At 37.7% G+C, this 20,069-nt stretch overlaps 1 protein-coding gene across 4 annotated transcripts in view; it reads right to left on the minus strand.

Moving 5' to 3' along the window:
• The window catches only part of LOC149822528 (GPCR-type G protein COLD1), a 163,938-nt gene that overhangs the window by 33,101 nt on the left and 110,768 nt on the right, over window positions 1-20,069 (minus strand). For all 4 annotated transcript variants that reach the window (XM_089981615.1, XM_089981612.1, XM_089981613.1 and 1 more), the window contains exons 9-11: window positions 17,076-17,102; window positions 16,819-16,905; window positions 15,577-15,648 (exon numbers count right to left, since the gene is read on the minus strand). In XM_089981615.1, the coding sequence (XP_089837741.1) occupies window positions 15,577-15,648; window positions 16,819-16,905; window positions 17,076-17,102 (186 nt within the window). The remainder of the gene's footprint in view (window positions 1-15,576; window positions 15,649-16,818; window positions 16,906-17,075; window positions 17,103-20,069) is intronic.

Genomic DNA, 20,069 nt, shown 5'->3' on the forward strand with positions numbered 1-20,069 from the left:
ATCTAGCATGGGCATCTTAATTATTTCAACTTAAATAGGTTCATTTATTGCCCTTTGTGCGACTTTACCCTACTTTGGGATGTCGTGCAGCTGCGTACGCCTACGCGTGAGGATAATACGAGGGTTGAGCCGTGGAGCACGAACGGGACCTATTGCGTAAATATGCAAGAGTGTTAAATATTCAATTTTGCTAATATAATTAATGGTGCAACAGGGCAAGGATAGAATTAGGCGACAAGAGACGAGCCCTTGCCGACGGCACTAAGGCAGCAGGGGGCGAGCCCCTGCCAATGACAGTGAAATCGACAGGGGGGCAGCCCCTGCCGATAGCAACGAAGCGGCAGGGGTCGCGCCCCTGCCGACGGCAGCGAATCGGCAGGGGGCTAGCCCTGCCGACGATGGCGAATCGGCAGGGGTCGAGCCCCTGCGGATGGCAGCAAAACAGCAGGGGAGGCAGCCCCTGCCGTCTGCACCTAAGGGGCAGGGGGCTAGCCCCTGCCGACGAGAGACGGATCGGGGCGGCAGGAGCCATCAGCCTCCTGCCGACCCCTACGAAGATGGCCCCTGCTGGGTTTAAAAGAAGAAGGGCCGGGAGACAGGGGGACGACCGACTTCCTGTGGGTCGCCCGATCTCTCACAGGGAAGAGAAGGCGTAGACAGGGGCCCCGTAGGCCCTCTGTCGGCCCCTGATGGATACGCAGGGCACGACAGGGGTCGCGCGCAGCCTGCCGACCTCCCTGCGAACCCCTAAGAAGGGGGAAAAAGAGGGAGGTGAAGAGGGAAGGCACGACACAGGCAGTATGTCGTCTGCCAGCCTCTCGGCAAGCCCTCAAAGAGAGGGAAAGAAGGGAGGAGGGGTGCCGCAGGGGTGACTAACCCCCTGTAGGCTCACCTGCAACCTCAAGAGAGAGGGGGAGGTGACAGGGGCCCCGTAGGCCACCTGTCGGGCCTCCGATGGGTACAGGCGAGGCGGGAGGGCGCGGCAGGGGCCGTGCGCCGCCTGTCGGCCTCCCGGCGAGGTGATAGAGAGAGAGACGAAGAGGAGAAGAGGGAGGAGGAGAGTGGCGTACCTGGGAGGCGGTGGCGGGCGTCGGCGTGGGGCGCAACGACGGCGGCGGTGGCGAGCGCAGAGGAGATCGAGGGCACCGGCGTCGGGAGGAGAGGAGGAGGAGGAGAGAAGGGAGGTGTGCCTCCCCTCCCCTCATGCCCTTCTCTTAAAGACTCGGGGAAGGCGACAATCGGGGAAACCCTCAAGGGGTTTCCTTAATTGTCGAGGAGGGTGGAGCGGCGTGGGCAGGGCGCGGCGTACGAGGGAGAGGATTTGTTTTAACAAATCCTCCCTCTGTGTCGGGTTATGAAACCCTAATGAAGAGGGGCCTGGGTCGGGTCCGGACCCGACCCGGCCCGGGTCCAATTTTTTTTTTTTAGCGGGTTTTACAATAACAATGATGACATATAATCATCTTTCTTCCTCCACTATAGTTTCCTTGTTTTTCCAAAGTGGGGTGGTTTATAGGTTTTGACATTATTGCTGGGTTTGGATACGACAAACACTTCATCAATATTCTTACTCATGCCAAGCCTAGTTTTCTCTTGTGTGATTTCGGCTATGGCATCTTCTATTGGAGGAAAAATGGACCTATGGAGAAGTGATGACCTCACTTTTTCAAATTCGGTGCGTAGCCCAAACAAAAATTGAAATAATCGATCTTGTTCCATTTGTTTTTGTCTTAGTTCAACATCCTCCATAGCAACCCATTTGGGCTCTAAAAGAGTCAACTCATCTCATAGTAGATTTAATGCATTATAGTAATCTTGTATACTCGAATCACCTTGTTTGGTGGTTCTAATCTTTTCTTGCAAAAAATATGCTCTTGCAAGGTCTTCTTCGGTATACATACCTTTCATAAAGAACCAAACCTCATTGGCTCGACGGAATTTAGCTATATTTGCACATACCTTGAGTTCAACATTGTTCATGAACCAAGCAAGAATCTTGGCGTGATTGCTTTCCCAATCTTCAACTTTCCTTTGATGGTCTTCAATGGCTTTGAGACGAGCATCTCTCAAGAGCCTTTTCTTGGTCTCCTTCAATCTTGGTGAGCTTTAATTGAGGTTCCGGAATAGAACCCATTACATAACCCCAAAGTTTCTTACCTTTGAGGTTGTTTTCCATTGCCGATGCCCACATCATGTAGTTCTTTCCATTGAGCTTGAAGGATACATCGATTTTGGATTCCATAATGCCACCAAAGTGTGCGAAGAATAAAAACAATGAGTAAAAAGATAAATATAATGCCTTTGCTTCTATGAACCGAATGACTCTGATACCATGTAATGAAGTATGCGGAAAGATAAAGAATGCTACAAGCATTCACAATGGACAAATACACAAAGGAAATAATAGCCAAGTCCACTATGGGACAATACATACACAAGCCTTAAGAGAATCACAAACTAAAAATATAAAATCTCTTTTATTGAAAGAGAGCACAAAGGCTTCACTAAAAAATACAAAGGGGTTTCACCCCTATTTATACACACACTAAGGGTTCAAAAAAGGAGGCCAAAAGGGGGCTCTCAAAGAGTCGTTGGGAGCCCCCAACGACTCTATTGTGGGGCCCCTATTTGGCATGAAATAAACAAAACAAAAAAAGAAAAAATAGTTGTTTAATAAAACTGTGAAAATACTATAATACCCCTATCAGGTATTATAGTGTTATATATATATAAATATATATATATATATAAGTCACACGGACTAGGCTATAAGGTCGACGCACCCCCGTCGACACGCCCCAACACGGGTGCGGCTTCGAACATGAAGCGAACACAGTTAACCAAGTGTCGGACTCGGTCAACACACCGGGGCTGAGTCCGTACACATTTTGGACTCGGTCAACTTTGACCGAGTCTATTTTTGACCATTTTTAAGGGCAAAAGACGTATCAAAACTAAAAAAAATCAATCTTTTTATATATATTTTTTAATATATATATAGCCATGTCCCCTAATGGGCAAAACTTTGACTGAGTCTTATTATTGTTATATATATATATAAATATATATATATATACATATATATATATATAGTTGTGTCCCCGTGTCCAAAATTTTTGAAATTGCCCCGTACCCATGTTGCACACGTACCCGTACCTGCACCCATGTGACATATATATATATATATATATATATATATATATATATATATATATATATATATATATATTAATACATATGATTTAACATATGTGTCTGCATGTATGCGTAAAATAACGATTCTAAATCACTATAATTAATTAGACATCAAATAATGAAACTAAATTGAAATTGAAATGCAATGTAATTGATGACAAATTTTAAAAGAAAAAGAACTCAAGTGAATATGAAATAAGTAAATAAGATCATTAAAAAAAGATAAAGTTAACGACACAATGTTGACCATGCATGGAACTGGGTTGACTGTGCCCATTAAGTGTCATATCCTAATTGGTGATTTAAGTACCATGATTCATGACATTCCATACCATGGTTCAAGGAATATGGTCACTGGATTTGGAACCACACCATTAATTGCATGAGAACTACCTTAATTATCACTAATTCTTGTGTGTAGTTTATCTCCCTAATGCTCTTCTTGTTTCGTCTGTTAAGCAAAATTTGATCTTTGTTACCCAATTAATAGACCAAACCAACTAATGTCAACTTTTTATTTCAATTAAGGACTTTCACACAAAATGGGTGTACGTCAAAGAGAGGAGTAAAGTCCACACATTGTTCGTGAAGCTCAGCCAGCATCTCTAGGTGTCTCTTCTACAAGTCTAGTGCTTATGTCTAGAGTATAAGTCCTGAATAAATAAGTTAATATTTGGCATTGTAGGCTTGACCATTTTGGTTTTATGAATACTTTATGTAGTATTAATCTTATTGTTCTAGATCGTCATGTTTTTCACTATTTTGTTTTCTTGAAGTAAATACCTCTTGGCACTTTTCAGTACCTGTGAAGGGCTTTGCCCTAAGAACCCCTGGCTATAAGGTGAATTTGGGACCCCTCTGTACTCGTTAACTTTTGCTAATAGAAGTGTCTGCATTCTTGCCTTCTTCTATTCTCTTTGCCTTCTCGCTATCTTTATGTGATTGTTCGCACATGCTTGTGCAACTGCGCTCACGTGCTTGACGAGCGACGATCAGCTTGATTTCTGATGTATGCTTGAAAGGTCGTTCCGATGTTGGGGTACATCAAGGTACGTCACGAAGGCCTTTGCTTTCAACATATGACAAGTTGGTACTAGAGCCTTGTTGAAGTTGGGATTGACAATGCCTTCGAAGACGAAAAATAGCCTTGCTCAGACGAGTTAGGGTACGTTAGAAGATGAGTGCATGGCAGATGGCCGTGTGGCGACTTTGGTGAATAATGTTGCCAAGCTGATGGATACTGTGACCAACGTGGAGCAATTGGTTAACGATACTAGCATTGATTTTCTGGTGCTTGATCACGAGATCAAGTCTGCAGTGGAAGGAGTGGAGGACTCTGTGGATAGTCTAATAACCAAATTCGAAGATCTGCTAGAGAGATTCAACACTATAGTCGAGGTCTACAAAAAGAATGACCAGCTAGAGCGACAGTTAGAACTGTCTCAACTGGAGGAGGTGTGACACATGGGGAAAGGCCGCGTATCAAGTTGTCCGAGCCTGCAAAGTATAAGGACACTCATAACTCGAGAGATCTCAAGAATTTTACTAAATTAATGGATCAATACCTTGAGATTGCAGGTATCATGGACAATACAGATATCTTGCACATCGCAACAATGTACCTTGTGGATGACACTATACTTTGGTGGAGACATCGCCTAGGCGATGTTAGGTGTGGATTGGTTGTGGCAGATTCATGAGAGGACCTCAAGGGAGAACTCTGTAGCTATTTTTAGCCCAAAAATGAGGAAAGAATGGCTCGCAGCAAGATACTATCATTGAAGCAGATGAGGTCAATTCATGATTATGTCAATGCTTTCACCTCAAAGATGTTAGACATCAAGGACATGAGCGATGTATACCGGTTGTTCCACTTCATGCATGGATTGTAGGGGTGGGCCACTATTGAGTTGAATTGGAAGGACCCTCCAACTCTCTTTACAGCACTAGCTGCTGTCGAGAGGCTTGCTGAGATCGATAGGCACAATACGACATTTCAGGGAAGAGCATTAAAAAATGACCATAACAACAATAACAATCGAAGGGATAACCGAAGGAATGACCATGGGGATAATGTTGAGAATGGGAACCAACAAGGTGACTTGCTTTGATGTCGGGGGCTGGCTTCAATTAATCCATGTCTAAATCACAATATTATGTCATTTTTGTATTTGATTATAAAAGTTACTTGGGCCTTTTTCTTAAAAGGAGGGCCAAATCTTAAGTACATTCAAAAAACTCAAATTGCATGTTGAAAAACAATTCTTTCAAAAAATCTTGGCAATTTGTAGTGATAGTGGTGGAGAATGTGTATCTAGTGACTACTATCTATGTAATAATGTAATTGTGTGTGAAGTGCCTATCATAGGATGCCAGCTCAGAATCGTGTGACCCAAAGAAAACACTACTATATCAAGAAAAAGCCCTAACCATGATAATTGAGGTTGGTATAAGAAAGGACCTATGGATGGAGGCATTCTATATAGCGGTATATCTCATAAATCAAATGCCTTCATCAACTTTAGACTTTGTAGTCAAAAGCCCTGACTAAGCACTAACTAGTCTGCCTAGTTGGTCTAGGCTAAGTAAAACGCCTAGGCTTTGCAATTCCTAGGTGGGTACCTTAAAAGGTACCAATTTTGCCGACTAGGCACCGACTATGGCGCCTAGTTGGCGACTAAACTGCCTCCGCCTAGGCACAAGGGCAGTTTAATTATCATATATATATATATATATATATATATATATAAATTGTTACTTTTTTGTATATATAATTATATGTATGTGCATGTGTTTGTGTGATTTGTTCTAAGAAATCATGAAAACGGGTCGTATCGTACAATACATGTTTGGCACACTTTAAAAGAACCCGAAACTCGATTTTTAAGTTTTGGATTTTAAAAGTCTCTTAAGGGCCGACTTATCCATTTCTCTAGATACTGTTAGAAGGAAACTCACCCACGCACCCTAGGAGTCGTGAGATCGATTTGGGGGTTGATTTGCGTGCAAGGGAGAGGGCTTTTGCGATTTTCTTAAGTAAGAGCATTTTCATCCATTTTTCACTAAGAAAAGTGGATTAAGGTAAAAAATCTCTATTTCTTGTTATTGAGTGTTTTGGGGGGAAGATGGCATAAGAAGATCTACCATGACAATGGTGCACTCGAGTAATGAGTGAAAACCGATTAAAAATCAAATGCAAGTATTGCCAAAATAGTTTTTCGGGTGGTATCTCTCTGTTTAAGCATCATTTAGCCAGGACACATCGTAATGTGCAAGCATGCATGTCAAGGAAATTGTCAGATGTCGTAAAATGGCAATGCCAGCAATTACTTGATGATTTGAGAGGAAAAAGACAAGAAAGAGATGAATGAGGCAGAAATGGGGTATGCAAAAACTTGGGAGGATATGTATTATGAAGATGAGCTCCTTCTAATCTTACAACCAATAACATAGGATCAGAAGTAAGAAGTTTTACAGCAAAGGAAAAAGATATAGTTGGTGCCAGTACTAGTGTTGCGGCTACCGTCACAGGAACAAAAAGAAAAGGGAGTTCTTTGAGAGGAAGACTAGGAAGTAGAGCTAGAGGCTCTATTAGGAGTTTTTTTCCCTCCTAGGACTACCCTTAGGGTGCATCCTGACATTCATACTGTGATGATTCCTCAACATTTAGTCGAGCAGGCAGATGTCAAACTTAGGAGATGGTTCTATAATGCCTGCATTACTTTAAATATGGCAAATTTCTTTTATTTTCAAGCCATGGCAGATGTCATAGCCAGTATCGGGCCTGAATATAAAATGTCTTAATATTATGCTTTGAAAGAAAAATTTTAGATGCTAATGTGAAAAAAGTGAAAGCATATTGTGATGAGATGAGACAGACATAGAGAGAAACTGGGTGTAGCATCATGGCAAATGGGTGGACAGACAAAAGGTCAAGGACCTTGATAAATTTTCTTGTCTATTGTGCCAAAGGAACCATGTTTTTTAAATCAATTGATTTGTCTGACTGACACACCCACAACAGATGTATTGCTGAGGGTTTTTTACCAAGTTGTGAAAGAGGTTTAGCCTCAAAACATCGTACAGTTCATTACTGATAATGCAACAAATTATAGGGCAAAAACTAAAGATTTGGCAGAAAACTTTGGGTCATTCTTTTGGACCCCGTGTGTTGCCCATTGCATAGACCTCATGCTTGAGGACATTGATAGCATAGATAAGGTATATTAGACAGTTGAATGCTACCAAGAAAATACTAAATTCATTTATAATCATGCATGAAGTTTTAAGCCTAATGAGAAAGTACACTGGTAGTGCAGTTACTAGATTTGCTACAAATGTTTTGATAGTGCAAAGTCTAGTAAAGAATAGAACTACACTAAAAAAATGTTTTCAATAGATGAGTGAAATACATATCCCCATACACAAAAAAGAAAGCCCAAAGAAATTATAGATATTGTATTCAGAAGTGAATTATGGGATTCATGCATCAAGTTGTTGAGAATAACTATACCTTTGGTAAAGGTGCTTCAATTGGTTGACAGTTAAGACAAACTAGTTATGGGTTATCTCTATAAGGCCATGGATAAGGCAAAAGAGGCCATTAGAGATAATATGGAGAAGAAAAAAATTGTGCATACCTATCTGGAACATCATTAATCATAGGTAGACTAGGCAACTTCATCAACATCTTGATATTGTAGCATATTATTTAAATTTTGCATTTAGATACTCCTCTACGTTTAAAATGGACACGAAAGTCAACAAGGGACTTTTGGATTGCATCGAAAGGTTGAACCCTTAATATAACATTCAAGATCAAATTCATAAGGAAATGAAAACTTATGATAATGCATTGTATGATATAGGGAGACCTGTAGCAGTGTGAAACTGTGTCACGATGCGTCCAAGCAATTTATTTTGCCTATTTCAATTTTAATTTTAAATTATTATTTAGTTATGATGTTTTGTATGATTGTATTTGTTATTGTCTTATTGATTTCTCATTTTCTTGTTTTTTTAGACATATGGTGAGCCAAGTTTGAAAGTAATGTTCTAAATTTAAGAGCTTTTGTCATTCACATCCTTAGCCAAACATATAGTGCAAGTAGATGCGAGAGAAACTGGAGTATCTTTGAGCAAATTCACACCAAAAGAAGAAATAGATTGAAGCAGAAAAGGCTCAATGACTTCGTCCACGTTCGCTACAACTTACGACTGAGGCAAAGGTATATAAAATTATAAAATTTATTTGTCATTTGCATTCAAAACTCAACTAATTTTAATTTTTTTGTCATCTTTTTAGGAAAATCCAAAAGGTATCAACAAGAAAGCACAAAGAACAATTTGATCCCATTAGTTTGCAACATTTTTATGAATTGGATGCATGGATTGAAGCTAAAGCTGACTCTTTTGAATGAATAAGACATTCAGTGGATTAACATGGAAGGAGCACAAGAGGTAGATGATGAAGACTCTACATATCTTGGAGACGATGTGGATGTCCAAGGAGGAGGAGAAGAATAAGATATTGATGATTATGATTATTGATTTATCATGATTTATTAAAAAACTTGGTTATCTAACTCTTAATTATTCATAAACTTGGTTATTTTGTTTTTGTTTGGTGATATGAAAGTATGAGTCTTGTGATATGTTCTTAATTGCAAGATATTTAATATTTTGCATGCAATATTATCTATGATTCTATATTAGTTGATGTTTGATGATGTCTTATGCAGCTTATAAAGACATAAATGCTTCATATGTGATTTTATAGTTGTATTTTCTGCAATTCATCACTATTTCATGTGATATTTTTTTTATTTTTTTCTGTTTTTTCTTATTTTTGGGATTTTTTAGATTTTTTGAATATTTTATTAGAAATTTATGATATGTTTACGATACAATACGATATAGTGTTACTATTTGCCCTACTGATACGTATAACACGCTACTTACAACCTTGGTACTGACTAGTCCCGTCGAGTCTTCAACTAGTCTTTTTAAGGGTCTACCGACTAGGCGCCGCCTAGCGCTTTTGACTACATAGACCTTAGATGACCAAAGTGAAACCACACAATATTTTACCTGTTAGACATTTGCGTAATTCTTTGTTGTGGGTTTTGTGAAATTGTCTACGAAAAGACAATACGCATACAAGCACAAATACTTTATAAAAGAAGTGCACGAAAGCACTCTCACAATACTTGAACAAAATACGCGAAAAGCGTATAAATAATAAACATGCAATAATGCATGTATTTCATAAATAAAAGCAAATGCTTGAGACTCTCAAGCTTATTTTACAACAAGGGGGAACACCCCTATTTATACAAGAAAGGAGAGGTGCAAGAGGGGGCTCCCCAAAGGAGTCGTTGGGGAGCTCCCAACGGTCACAATTGTGACCGTTACTCTATTGGGGAGACCCCCAATGCACCTTTTTGGAAATACAAAAAGGAAAAAAATAAAAATAAAAGGAATTAAAAAATAAAGGGAAAAATTACAGCATATTCCAAATGGAATATGCGCAAGAATGTAAAAGGACTAAAATACCCTTTTCGGGTAAAAAGAGAAAAATGTATAAATATATATACTTATGTATAGAGATACGTATACATATAACATATGTATACGTATCTCTATGTATATAAGTATATATATTTATACTTACAATAATTTTTTTTAGTATACATTTTAACACCCCCCCTCAAACTTACGGTGTGATAACCGCAAGTTTGTCAAGAAGGAAATGAAATCTAGGCGAACAAAGAGTTTTTGTGAAGAAGTCTGCAAGTTGATACTCAGACGTCACGTATGGTAGATCAATGATCTTCTTCAAGTATTCTTCCCTGACATAATGGCAGTCCATCTCTATATGCTTTGTTCGCTCGTGAAATGTGTGGTTCTTGGCAATGTAGATTGCACTTTTATTGTCACAGCATAGCTTTGTTGGTTCTTTGACAACTACTCACATATCTTCCAAAAGACGTCGAATCCATACTATTTTCATGGTGGTAGATGTCATGGCTCTGTATTCGGCTTCAGTGGATGATAAGGAGACCTTCTGTTGCTTTTTACATCGCCACGAGATCAAAGATTCTCCTAAGAAGATACAAAAACCAGTGGTGGAGTGACGGTTACTAGGGTCACCTCCCCAATCTGAGTCAGTATAAGCAAGCAATTTTAATTCAGAAGAAGAGGACAGGAATACTCCCTTATTCACCATTCCCTTCAAATATCTGATGATGTGAAGCACAACACTCATATGAACGGTTGTAGGAGCATGCTGAAACTGGCTGGCGATGTGTATAGCATGTGACAAATCGGGTGGAGTAATACTGAGATACATTAAAGAACCTACAAACTGTCTGTAAGGAGTAGGATCGATTAGAGGAACACTGTCGTCGATCTTCATTTTTGCTCCCACAACTTTAGGGGTTTCACATACTTTGTCATCAGAAATTCCTGATCTGTCAATAATCTCACAAGCAAGCTTAGACTGAGATAAAAATAACCACGTTGCGAATATGCAACCTCAATTCCAAGAAAATATGTCAGAAAACCCAAGTCTGACATCTCAAATTTCGAAGTCAAGACGGACTTAATACCCTTGACTCCTTGAACATCATCACCTGTAATTAACATGTCATCAACATATAGTAATAATATTACAATCCCTGCCTTAGATTTTCTAGTAAATAGAGCAGTGTCAGTATAACATGAGGAGAAACTATTTTTCAGCATTACACTGGTAAATCTGTCATACCAGGCTTTGGGGGCCTGTTTCAAACCATAAAGAGCCTTTCGAAGACGAAGAACTTTATCTTTAGGGATCTCCATGCCTGGTGGAGCATCCATATATACTTCTTCATTAAGATCACCATTTAAAAAGGCATTTTTTATATCCATTTGAAAAATATTCCAATTTTTAATAGATGCAATAGTGATAAGACATCTAACTGTAACCATTCGGGCTACAGGAGCAAAAGTTTCTTCATAATCAATTCCGTACTCTTGCCCATACCCTTTTGCAACTAAGCGAGCCTTATACCTTTCAAGGGATCCGTCGCTCTTAGTTTTAACCTTAAAAACCCATCGACAACCTATAGCTTTCTTTCCTATGGGTAGAGTTTGGAAATCCTAAGTTTCAGCCCTTTTAAGAGCATTAAGTTCATTTTGCATAGCTTCTTGCCATTCTATACATTTTTTTGCTTCTTCAAAATTTCTTGGTTCAAAATAAGAATGAATGGCACTAAGACAAGCCCTATATCGGGGTGAAAAGGAATCAAAGGAGACAAAACGAGTGGGAGGTCTCCTATTCCTCTCAGATCTTCGGTGATCGAGAACAGGAAGAAGTTCACTATATTGATCAATAGCACTTCTAAAGGTGTCTTGGTTTCTATGTGAGTATGTTATTGGATCACTTGAAATGCTACCTTCTTGTTGGTTATGCTCTTCGACATCACCCTCAATGTCCTCATCATGATTTGATGATACATCATCATCACTAGATGTATCATCATTACTAGACAATAAGTCAAAAAGGAAGGAATAATCAAAATTTTCTTGTTGAGAAACATTTTTTTCAAATCCACTTTCATTTTCCAAAAAAATTACATTTCTAGAGACATATAACTTATCTTCTCGAAGATCATAACACCGAAATCCCTTTTGAGTTTCAGAATATCCAAGAAAAGTGCAGGGGATAGCTTTGGGAGAGAGTTTGTCATTCTTATCCGTAAGTATGAAACACTTACACCCGAAGACTCGTAACCTATTATAATCCGGTTCGAGTTTATATAAAATCTCAAAAGGGGAAATTTTTCCTAATATTCTAGAAGGAAAGCGATTTATCAGATAAACAGAAGCAAGAGCTGCTTCAGCCCAAAAATTTTTAGGGATGTTTTGGGAAATAAGAAGGGTTCTAGTGGTCTCAATGATATGCCTATGTTTTCTTTCGGCCAACCCATTCTGTTGAGGGGTTTTAGGACAAGATCTTTGGTGAATGATTCTGTGATCTTCAAGATATATTTTAAATTGGTTGGAAAGATATTCTCCTCCAGAATCACTTCTAAAAATCTTTATGTTACTGTTAAATTGATTCTTGATCATTGAATGGAAGGTTCTAAAGCACGAAAAAACTTCATGTTTGAATTTAAGAAAAAAGATACATGAATATCTAGAGTCATCCACAAAAATAACATAATAAAAAAAGCCTCCTTTTGAGACAACAGGTGCGGGTCCCCAAACATCGGAATGAACAATTTCAAAGGGTTTAGATGAGAACATAGTTCTTTGCTCAAAAGGTAAACTTTGCATTTTTCCGAGAATACAGTCATTACAAGAAAAAGAACTTTTACATAGGTCCTTTGCAAAATGCAAATAAGATAACTTGGTGATATTAGGATGACCAAGTCTTTTGTGCCACACATTTATATTTTTGTTTCGGGCAACATTACAAAAAGATTTTGGAACTTGAAGAGATTCCATATAGTATAAATCGCCTTTTTTAAAGCCTTCCCCAATCAATTTCCCGGACAGGCGATCCTATATTAAACATTTATTACATGAAAATTTAATATCACAACCATGGTCTGAGAGTTGAGAAACAGAAAGAAGATTTAAGTTAAGTTTAGGTATAAATCTAATTTTTGGAATAAAAAAATCTTGAGTTTCAAAATTACCTATTCCTTTAATTTCAAGAGAGGTTCCATCCGCAGTGGAAACAAAAGATGGAGAAACATTTTTTGAATAATCGGAAAGTGAAAACATGTTTGGGGACATATGAAAAGATGCACCTGAGTCCAAAAGCCAAGAGACTTTACCTGGAGTGGAAGAAGTAGACACGGCGGCACCGGATGTAGCTCCCTTAAGAAGAGGTTGAAGGGCTTCCATTATTTGGTTCAACGAGAGTGACCCACTTGATGATGCATCTTCCTTTTGTGGTGCACCGGTGGTGGCCATAGCGAGAAGCTTCTTCCATTTGGGACATATGGGCTTGATATGCCCCGGTTCTTTACAAAAATGACATATAGTCTTGCTATAGTCCCTCTTTTCTCTTTGTCCACTATCTCCTCCTTGATTTTGGAATTTAAAATAAGGAGGACGATAGGTCTTTACATTATTTCCGGGTCTTGATACGCCATTAACCTCATTGTTTTCTTCATGATTACAAGGAACCATAAGAACACTTGGTCCTTGTTTACATAGACTCATACGAGTCTCCTCACCACTTAATTTGGTGAGAACATCTTCAAGGGAGGGAGGAGTAAATGAGGATAAAAGTGATGACCTTATTTGCTCAAATTCCGGTCTTAACCCATTCAAAAAATTGAAGAAACGATCTTCCTCAAGTTGCTTGTGGCGGAGTTCAATTGCCTCTCCACTCCATTTTGGTTCAAGCATAGAGAGCTCATCCCAAATAGAGGAAAGATCAGCAAAATATTCCCTAATAGACATTTCACCTTGAGTAAGGGAGAGGGCCTTCTTTTGAAGGTAATACTTATGGGATAGATCTCTTGATGTATACATTTTCTCGAGATAATGCCAAGCTTCGGATGCTTTTTTGAATTTGATAATGTTGGCATTACTCTTTGTTTCGACGGATGCGAAGAACCAAGAAAGAATCTTGAAGTTCTTCATTTCCCATTCGTCGTGCTTCTTGGAGTATTCTTCAAGAGCTTTGATCCTTTCCTCTCCCTCAAGAATCTTGATTTTACTTCCGTCCATTACGGTTATCTTGGGTTCCGGTTCCGGAATGGTTCCTTGCACATAACCCCACAACCCTTTTCCTTTTATGTGAGCCTCCATATTCCCGGCCCAAATATGATAGTTGGACCCATTCAACTTGAAGCCAAGGGCAAAGTGAGACTCTTTCTCACCCATTAAGGCGTAAAGAGAAGAAGAAAAAAGGCATACCAATACAATGTTTCAACTTCTAGTTTGCATAAGATCCTTCTAAAATATTTGAGAAGCAAGATCCACCACTTCAATCTCTAAAGATCTGAAGGCACGGTTTTCGAGGCACTCGAACAAAGGAGGATCCCACGATCTTCAATCACCAACCGAGCTCTGATACCATGTGAAATTGTCTACGAAGACACAATACGCATACAAGCACAAATACTTTATAAAAGAAGTGCACGAAAGCACTCTCACAATACTTGAACAAAATACGCGAAAAGCGTATAAATAATAAACATGCAATAATGCATGTATTTCATAAATAAAAGCAAATGCTTGAGACTCTCAAGCTTATTTTACAACAAGGGGGAACACCCCTATTTATAAAAGAAAGGAGAGGTGCAAGAGGGGGCTCCCCAAAGGAGTCGTTGGGGAGCTCCCAACGGTCACAATTGTGACCGTTGGGGGCTCCCCAACGACTCTATTGGGGAGACCACCAATGCATCTTTTTGGAAATACAAAAAGGAAAAAAATAAAAATAAAAGGAATTAAAAAATAAAGGAAAAAATTACAGCATATTCCAAATGGAATATGCGCAAGAATGTAAAAGGACTAAAATACCCTTTTCGGGTAAAAAGAGAAAAATGTATAAATATATATACTTATATATAGAGATACGTATACATATAACATATGTATACGTATCTCTATGTATATAAGTATATATATTTATACTTGCAATAATGTTTTTGAGTATACATTTTAACAGGTTTTTGGTTCAAAATACTTTGATTATGCAGATGATTCATTATGAAATGTTTTATTCCAAGGCTCAAGTTTGCAGGTTCATTGGTTACGACGAAGAATATAAATGTTACAGATGTTTCACTCCAGAAACACAATGTGCCACCGTCTCAAGGCATGTGGTGTTTCAACAAGATGAATATGAAGACTCCAATCATTGCAACACAAAGGTGGACCACAGCCCACGATGTATACTAGCCTTTGGCCAAATTACAATTCCCAGCAGATCCATCCAATATGATATAGCAAAAGACAATATTGAAGTACAGAACTCTGGCAGCCAAGAAGAAAGTAATGTTCAACATGAATCCATCTGGAGTTTTAATAGGTCATGCCATATCACTCTATGTCAAATGCTCCATTATAGAAAATGCGCTGAGTCTACATGTTAATTATTGTTATTATGATTGTTATTACTTTTTACGATGGCATGCTGATGCAACCCAGTCTATCAATGTATGTCATCATAAAACTACCATAAAACCCAGACTAGTTTTAGAGCATGGTTTGTGATAAATAACCATAATAAACACAAAATTCAGAATCTGATGCATTTGAAAATCTAATCTACAATGTATTTATTCATTAGTACCAAATATTGGTGCTACTGTTGGTAACTTGGTATCAAAGACTGATGCAGGTACTTGTGTGCATGTGCCTACTGGGACGTACCTTCATTAAATTTGTGAGGAAGCCACGGATGGAAATCACAACAAGCATTCCAATGAATACCAAAGAAACATACTGCACACAAAGTTTTGAGGAAGAGATCAGTAGTGAACTAGACTACCATTAGCTGACAGCAAAACACAAGGAGGGCACATTTTGGAAATAATTCAACGTAGATAGCCCACTCCAAAGATGGCAACAAAGGAAATATAAAAAGTTAGCATCCACAAGTTCCCATCACACTTGAATTTTAGCATCCACAAGTTCCCCCCTCTCATGCCTATTTAAAGGCATGCGAGGGGTGTAGATGACCCAGTTTGGATCCGGGTCGGGTCCGGACCCGACCCGGGTCCGACCCAAAAGATTTTTTTCCCAATGGATTTTACAAGACCAGATCTGGATATGTTTCAACCTAGGTCTAAATCAGACCTGTGTCAAAGCTGACCCAGATCGGAACTAGACCTATGTCAAAGTCCAAACAATATATATACATATATATATATAGTTGTGTCCCCGTACCCACCTTTTTTGGAATTGTCATGTTGTACCATCTGTACCCGTACCCGTGTCCGTACCCAGGTGACATAGAGGGCCACATCTCTTGGATCAGATGTACCAATTGGAACATTACTGAGAAAGCAACAAACCTCGAGTTTCAAACAGAACAAATTTCCCATTATGCCGAGAGTTATTGATTAGAACCATATTGCTTCCATATGTTGTTTCTCTAAATTAAAATGTTGATTCCTTCAGACAGCATGCCTTCAGTCATTACTTCTCCAAATGTCTGATGCTTTCTGTTGATGACTACAGACCTTGAATGGGGTTAGTGGAATAGGGGCAAGACCGCGAAAGAGTAATTTCATACTTCATGCTTTACTTGTTTATTTCTTTCCATTTGAGGGTGTCTTTCTTGTTTCATGCTTATGTAATATTTTATCTGCCAGGAGTGTCGCGTTTCTTCATTTTCTTTTTCTTTTTCTTTTTTTAAGTGTACATATTTTGCTCTGTTACATTTCACCTACTCAATAAAATGATATTTTTTTCTGCTTCTAGATTATGTTCTCATAATGGAAGAAGTTAGCCACCTCATAAGCTTTACTAAAAAGAAATTAAAATGTTCACAGAAAAGATTTCCATAGAAGACATGAAGCAGACTAAAAAGACTAAGTGAAAGTAACAGGAATACATTTTACAAGTTTGAACATGTGAAACCAAAGGGTAAGCAGTTTAGGAGACATGAACCTGAGATAAAATTGCAGCATTTATACCAATATCAAAAAACTGCAAAAATATGCTGATTGTCAATGTCACTGGATCGACGGAGCCAGCCTAGTAAGGTAAACAAAGGACATCATCAAATGTTTATTACCATTTATTTAGAAGAAAATAAATTGTATAGCAAAAAGTCATTTTCACACTCATGAGATTCCTTGAAAGGGAACTTTACAAATGAATTAAGCATATATATGAGAAAAAGATCAACAAACAGGCACACATACCTCTTTGAAAACCACACTTTGAAGAGACTGCAAGAATGGGAAGAAAAGAGAAGAAATTACAACTCTGGGACATTAAATTTGAATAATTAAAACCTCAGTAATATCAGAAAGGAGACATCAATAATATCCAGATTTATGAAAGGAGTGTTTCCAAAATAGGAGTTATTATACAGTTTCCATTTTTAAAATAGAGCACTGCCAGGAAAGGAGCCCTTCTAGGCAAACCAACATAGATATCAAACAAAGAAACATTGATTATGAAGAGAAATAAGAACCCAACTACATTAAATATAATGAACATTTCAACAATCTGGCATAGGCTTATAGCTGTTACTAGGTATCAGCATTTTAAAGCTAGAGCCAAGTTAAGGTCCCCTTTCATGCGCATAATATGAAATGAATTTAACGATATAACTCAGATAATCATAAGATCCAAATAATCAGTGTAGAAAGCTAAGGAAGTTCTAAGTACCTCAATAAAAAAAAAAAAAAAGTAAATGAAGGCAAGAGTGCTTTTTCTTCAATTCTGCCTTCACATCTGTCACCTCAGCATAAATAGTGCTAACAACTGAAATATGATCATCAACCTTTTGCAAGAGTTTCCATGTATCCTTTCTGTTTTCCTGTTTCTTTGCCACTTCTTAGAAATTTTACTCTCAGTTTATTCTAATCTTTCTTAACCTCAAAATTTCATGATATATAAGAGGAAGGCCTGATCATGCTCTATAGTCAAAATATTAGTGATAACATGAAGATACCTTTTGTGCAATGCCTTCAAAGATTGCAAAATAGACCGAAATGTTTATTTTCAAGTGAGTATCTGAGTCTCTAACATCATCATTGTCAGAGTTTAATCAACTATCACATGAGACACCAAAGAAGACACTAGAATAAATCACTGTCCAATTTTCAAATATATGCTTCATACTAGTATGATGAATCCACTGGTTGATGTCTTGCATATGGGATTTTTGTCACGAAATGGTGCGGATTCCAATGCACTCCATGATGATCTCCAAGACTCGAAACATTATACATTTTAAACAACAAACTTAAGAATTAAAAGACACATATCAAAATGTAGATGAATAATTTTATTAATAATGGATATTAAAAGAAATACAAAAAAATTACATTCAAGCCTCACTACAATGCACTCAACGAAAAATAATACACAACCCTAATACTACCCATCACTCTCTCACCTTGCAAAGGCACACACCCACCCATATTTATAGATAAAGATTGAGAAAAAGAAGGAAAGAAGGAGTGAAAAAGAGGGCAAGTCTCATATGTGGGAGAGAGCTCCCAACGGCTAGAATTCTAGCTGTTGGGGAGCAAGTCAAGCTAGTTTGACTAGCTCCCACAAGTCAAAGCTAGTTTGACTTGTCTCCCATATATATATATATATATATATATATATATATATATATATATATATTACATTAATCTTAACAATTTTTCCATATCTACAACAGCTTCACCAAAAGTAAAAACAAAAAACTTAGATTATATACATGGACTCCAGAACTCTTTATGCATCACTAACCTCGGACAAGGAGAACCTTTGCACTTGGATCACTACCAAGTAGCTTGGTGTGGACTTCTCTTGCACTAGTTTGTAAATGGCAGACCTGGGCCTCTTCCTAGTGTTATCAGTATTGTATCCTATCGTACGCGGTATCGCTGGTCCATGCGATATGATATAACCCCTTGAATCTTTAATGTGATATGATAATATATTCAGTTGTTTTAAATTTTGTTTACTTTTTGTATTATGTGATTTTTATAATTCATTAATTTGTTTACTCAAAACCATTTTCTTTTGTTTGTCATCTAATGTGACTCTTTAATAGTAAACCTTTTGTTTTTGTTAGTTGTTAGTTTGTTACGATATCGTTTCACATGTTATAGTAGTACATGTGTATGCTTGATTGTTCATAATGCTTAAATTTGATTTCTTTTTTTTCTATTTTATTCTATGATTGTTTTTGAAAAAAAATCTAATTTTTTGTGTATTTTACTATTTTTTATTTTTTGTGATTTTTAAAATATGATTTTTTTTTGCATCTTACGATATGGTATGATACACCCGTATCATCAGCCCTTCCGATACGGGTTCCAATACGATAATTACAACATTGTCTCTTCCATTATACATTTTATTGAATACTTCATGTTTTTCTTTTGAACTTTGCTATCTTTGTAATTTGATGGTTGAGACCTTGTCGTTCCTGATTTTTCCACAAAATTTCCTTTTTAGACCTAGAAGAGGAAAGGCATATCAATTGTCTTGTAATTTATTAAATAAAAAATTGTGACTATTTCATATATCTCTGATTTGCTGACCTTTTTACTAAAGATATAGTTTTTCAACCTCTAACAAGAAAGAAGTCAAACTAACATACAATTATATCATGACTATACAAATTGATGTCCTTATAATTGTTATCTTAAAAGATAAAGTTGCTTTTACACGTCAACATTTTAAAACATATTTATGCATATCAGGACTTGTGTTTGCTTCTTAGCTAATAAATGCATCTAGGAAGAAAGAACTCAAAAAAGAAAAAAAAAGAAACAAATGATCTTCATTGATCATGGGGGCTGACTTTTGTCCACCTATTTCCATAGTCTGGTCCAGCCACATGTTATGTTGCATAACACCAGTTACATGACCACCTGATGCATTTTATGAATATCAAAATCACTTGATATAGTGAAGAACTCCATGACTGTTGCTCAAGATGACTTGGTCAATGATCTTACTTGGCAAGACTTGAAGTAAATTATACAAGTAATAAGATACTGGTGGCTTAAGAACTACACAGCTATTTATCCCATTACTGGGGCACTGGAGATGATATCATGTTTACCTAGCTAAGCTTAGCATAAAATGCACACAGTGACTTTGTTCAATCCTTTTTACTCAAGATTTACATGCATGCTTGTTTTAATTAATTGTGCCAAAGTAGGTTTGACCCAGAGTTACTA

The sequence above is a fragment of the Nuphar pumila genome, chromosome 11 (genome assembly GCF_984573655.1).
Source record: "Nuphar pumila chromosome 11, dmNupPumi1.hap1.1, whole genome shotgun sequence".
Lineage (NCBI taxonomy): Eukaryota > Viridiplantae > Streptophyta > Magnoliopsida > Nymphaeales > Nymphaeaceae > Nuphar > Nuphar pumila.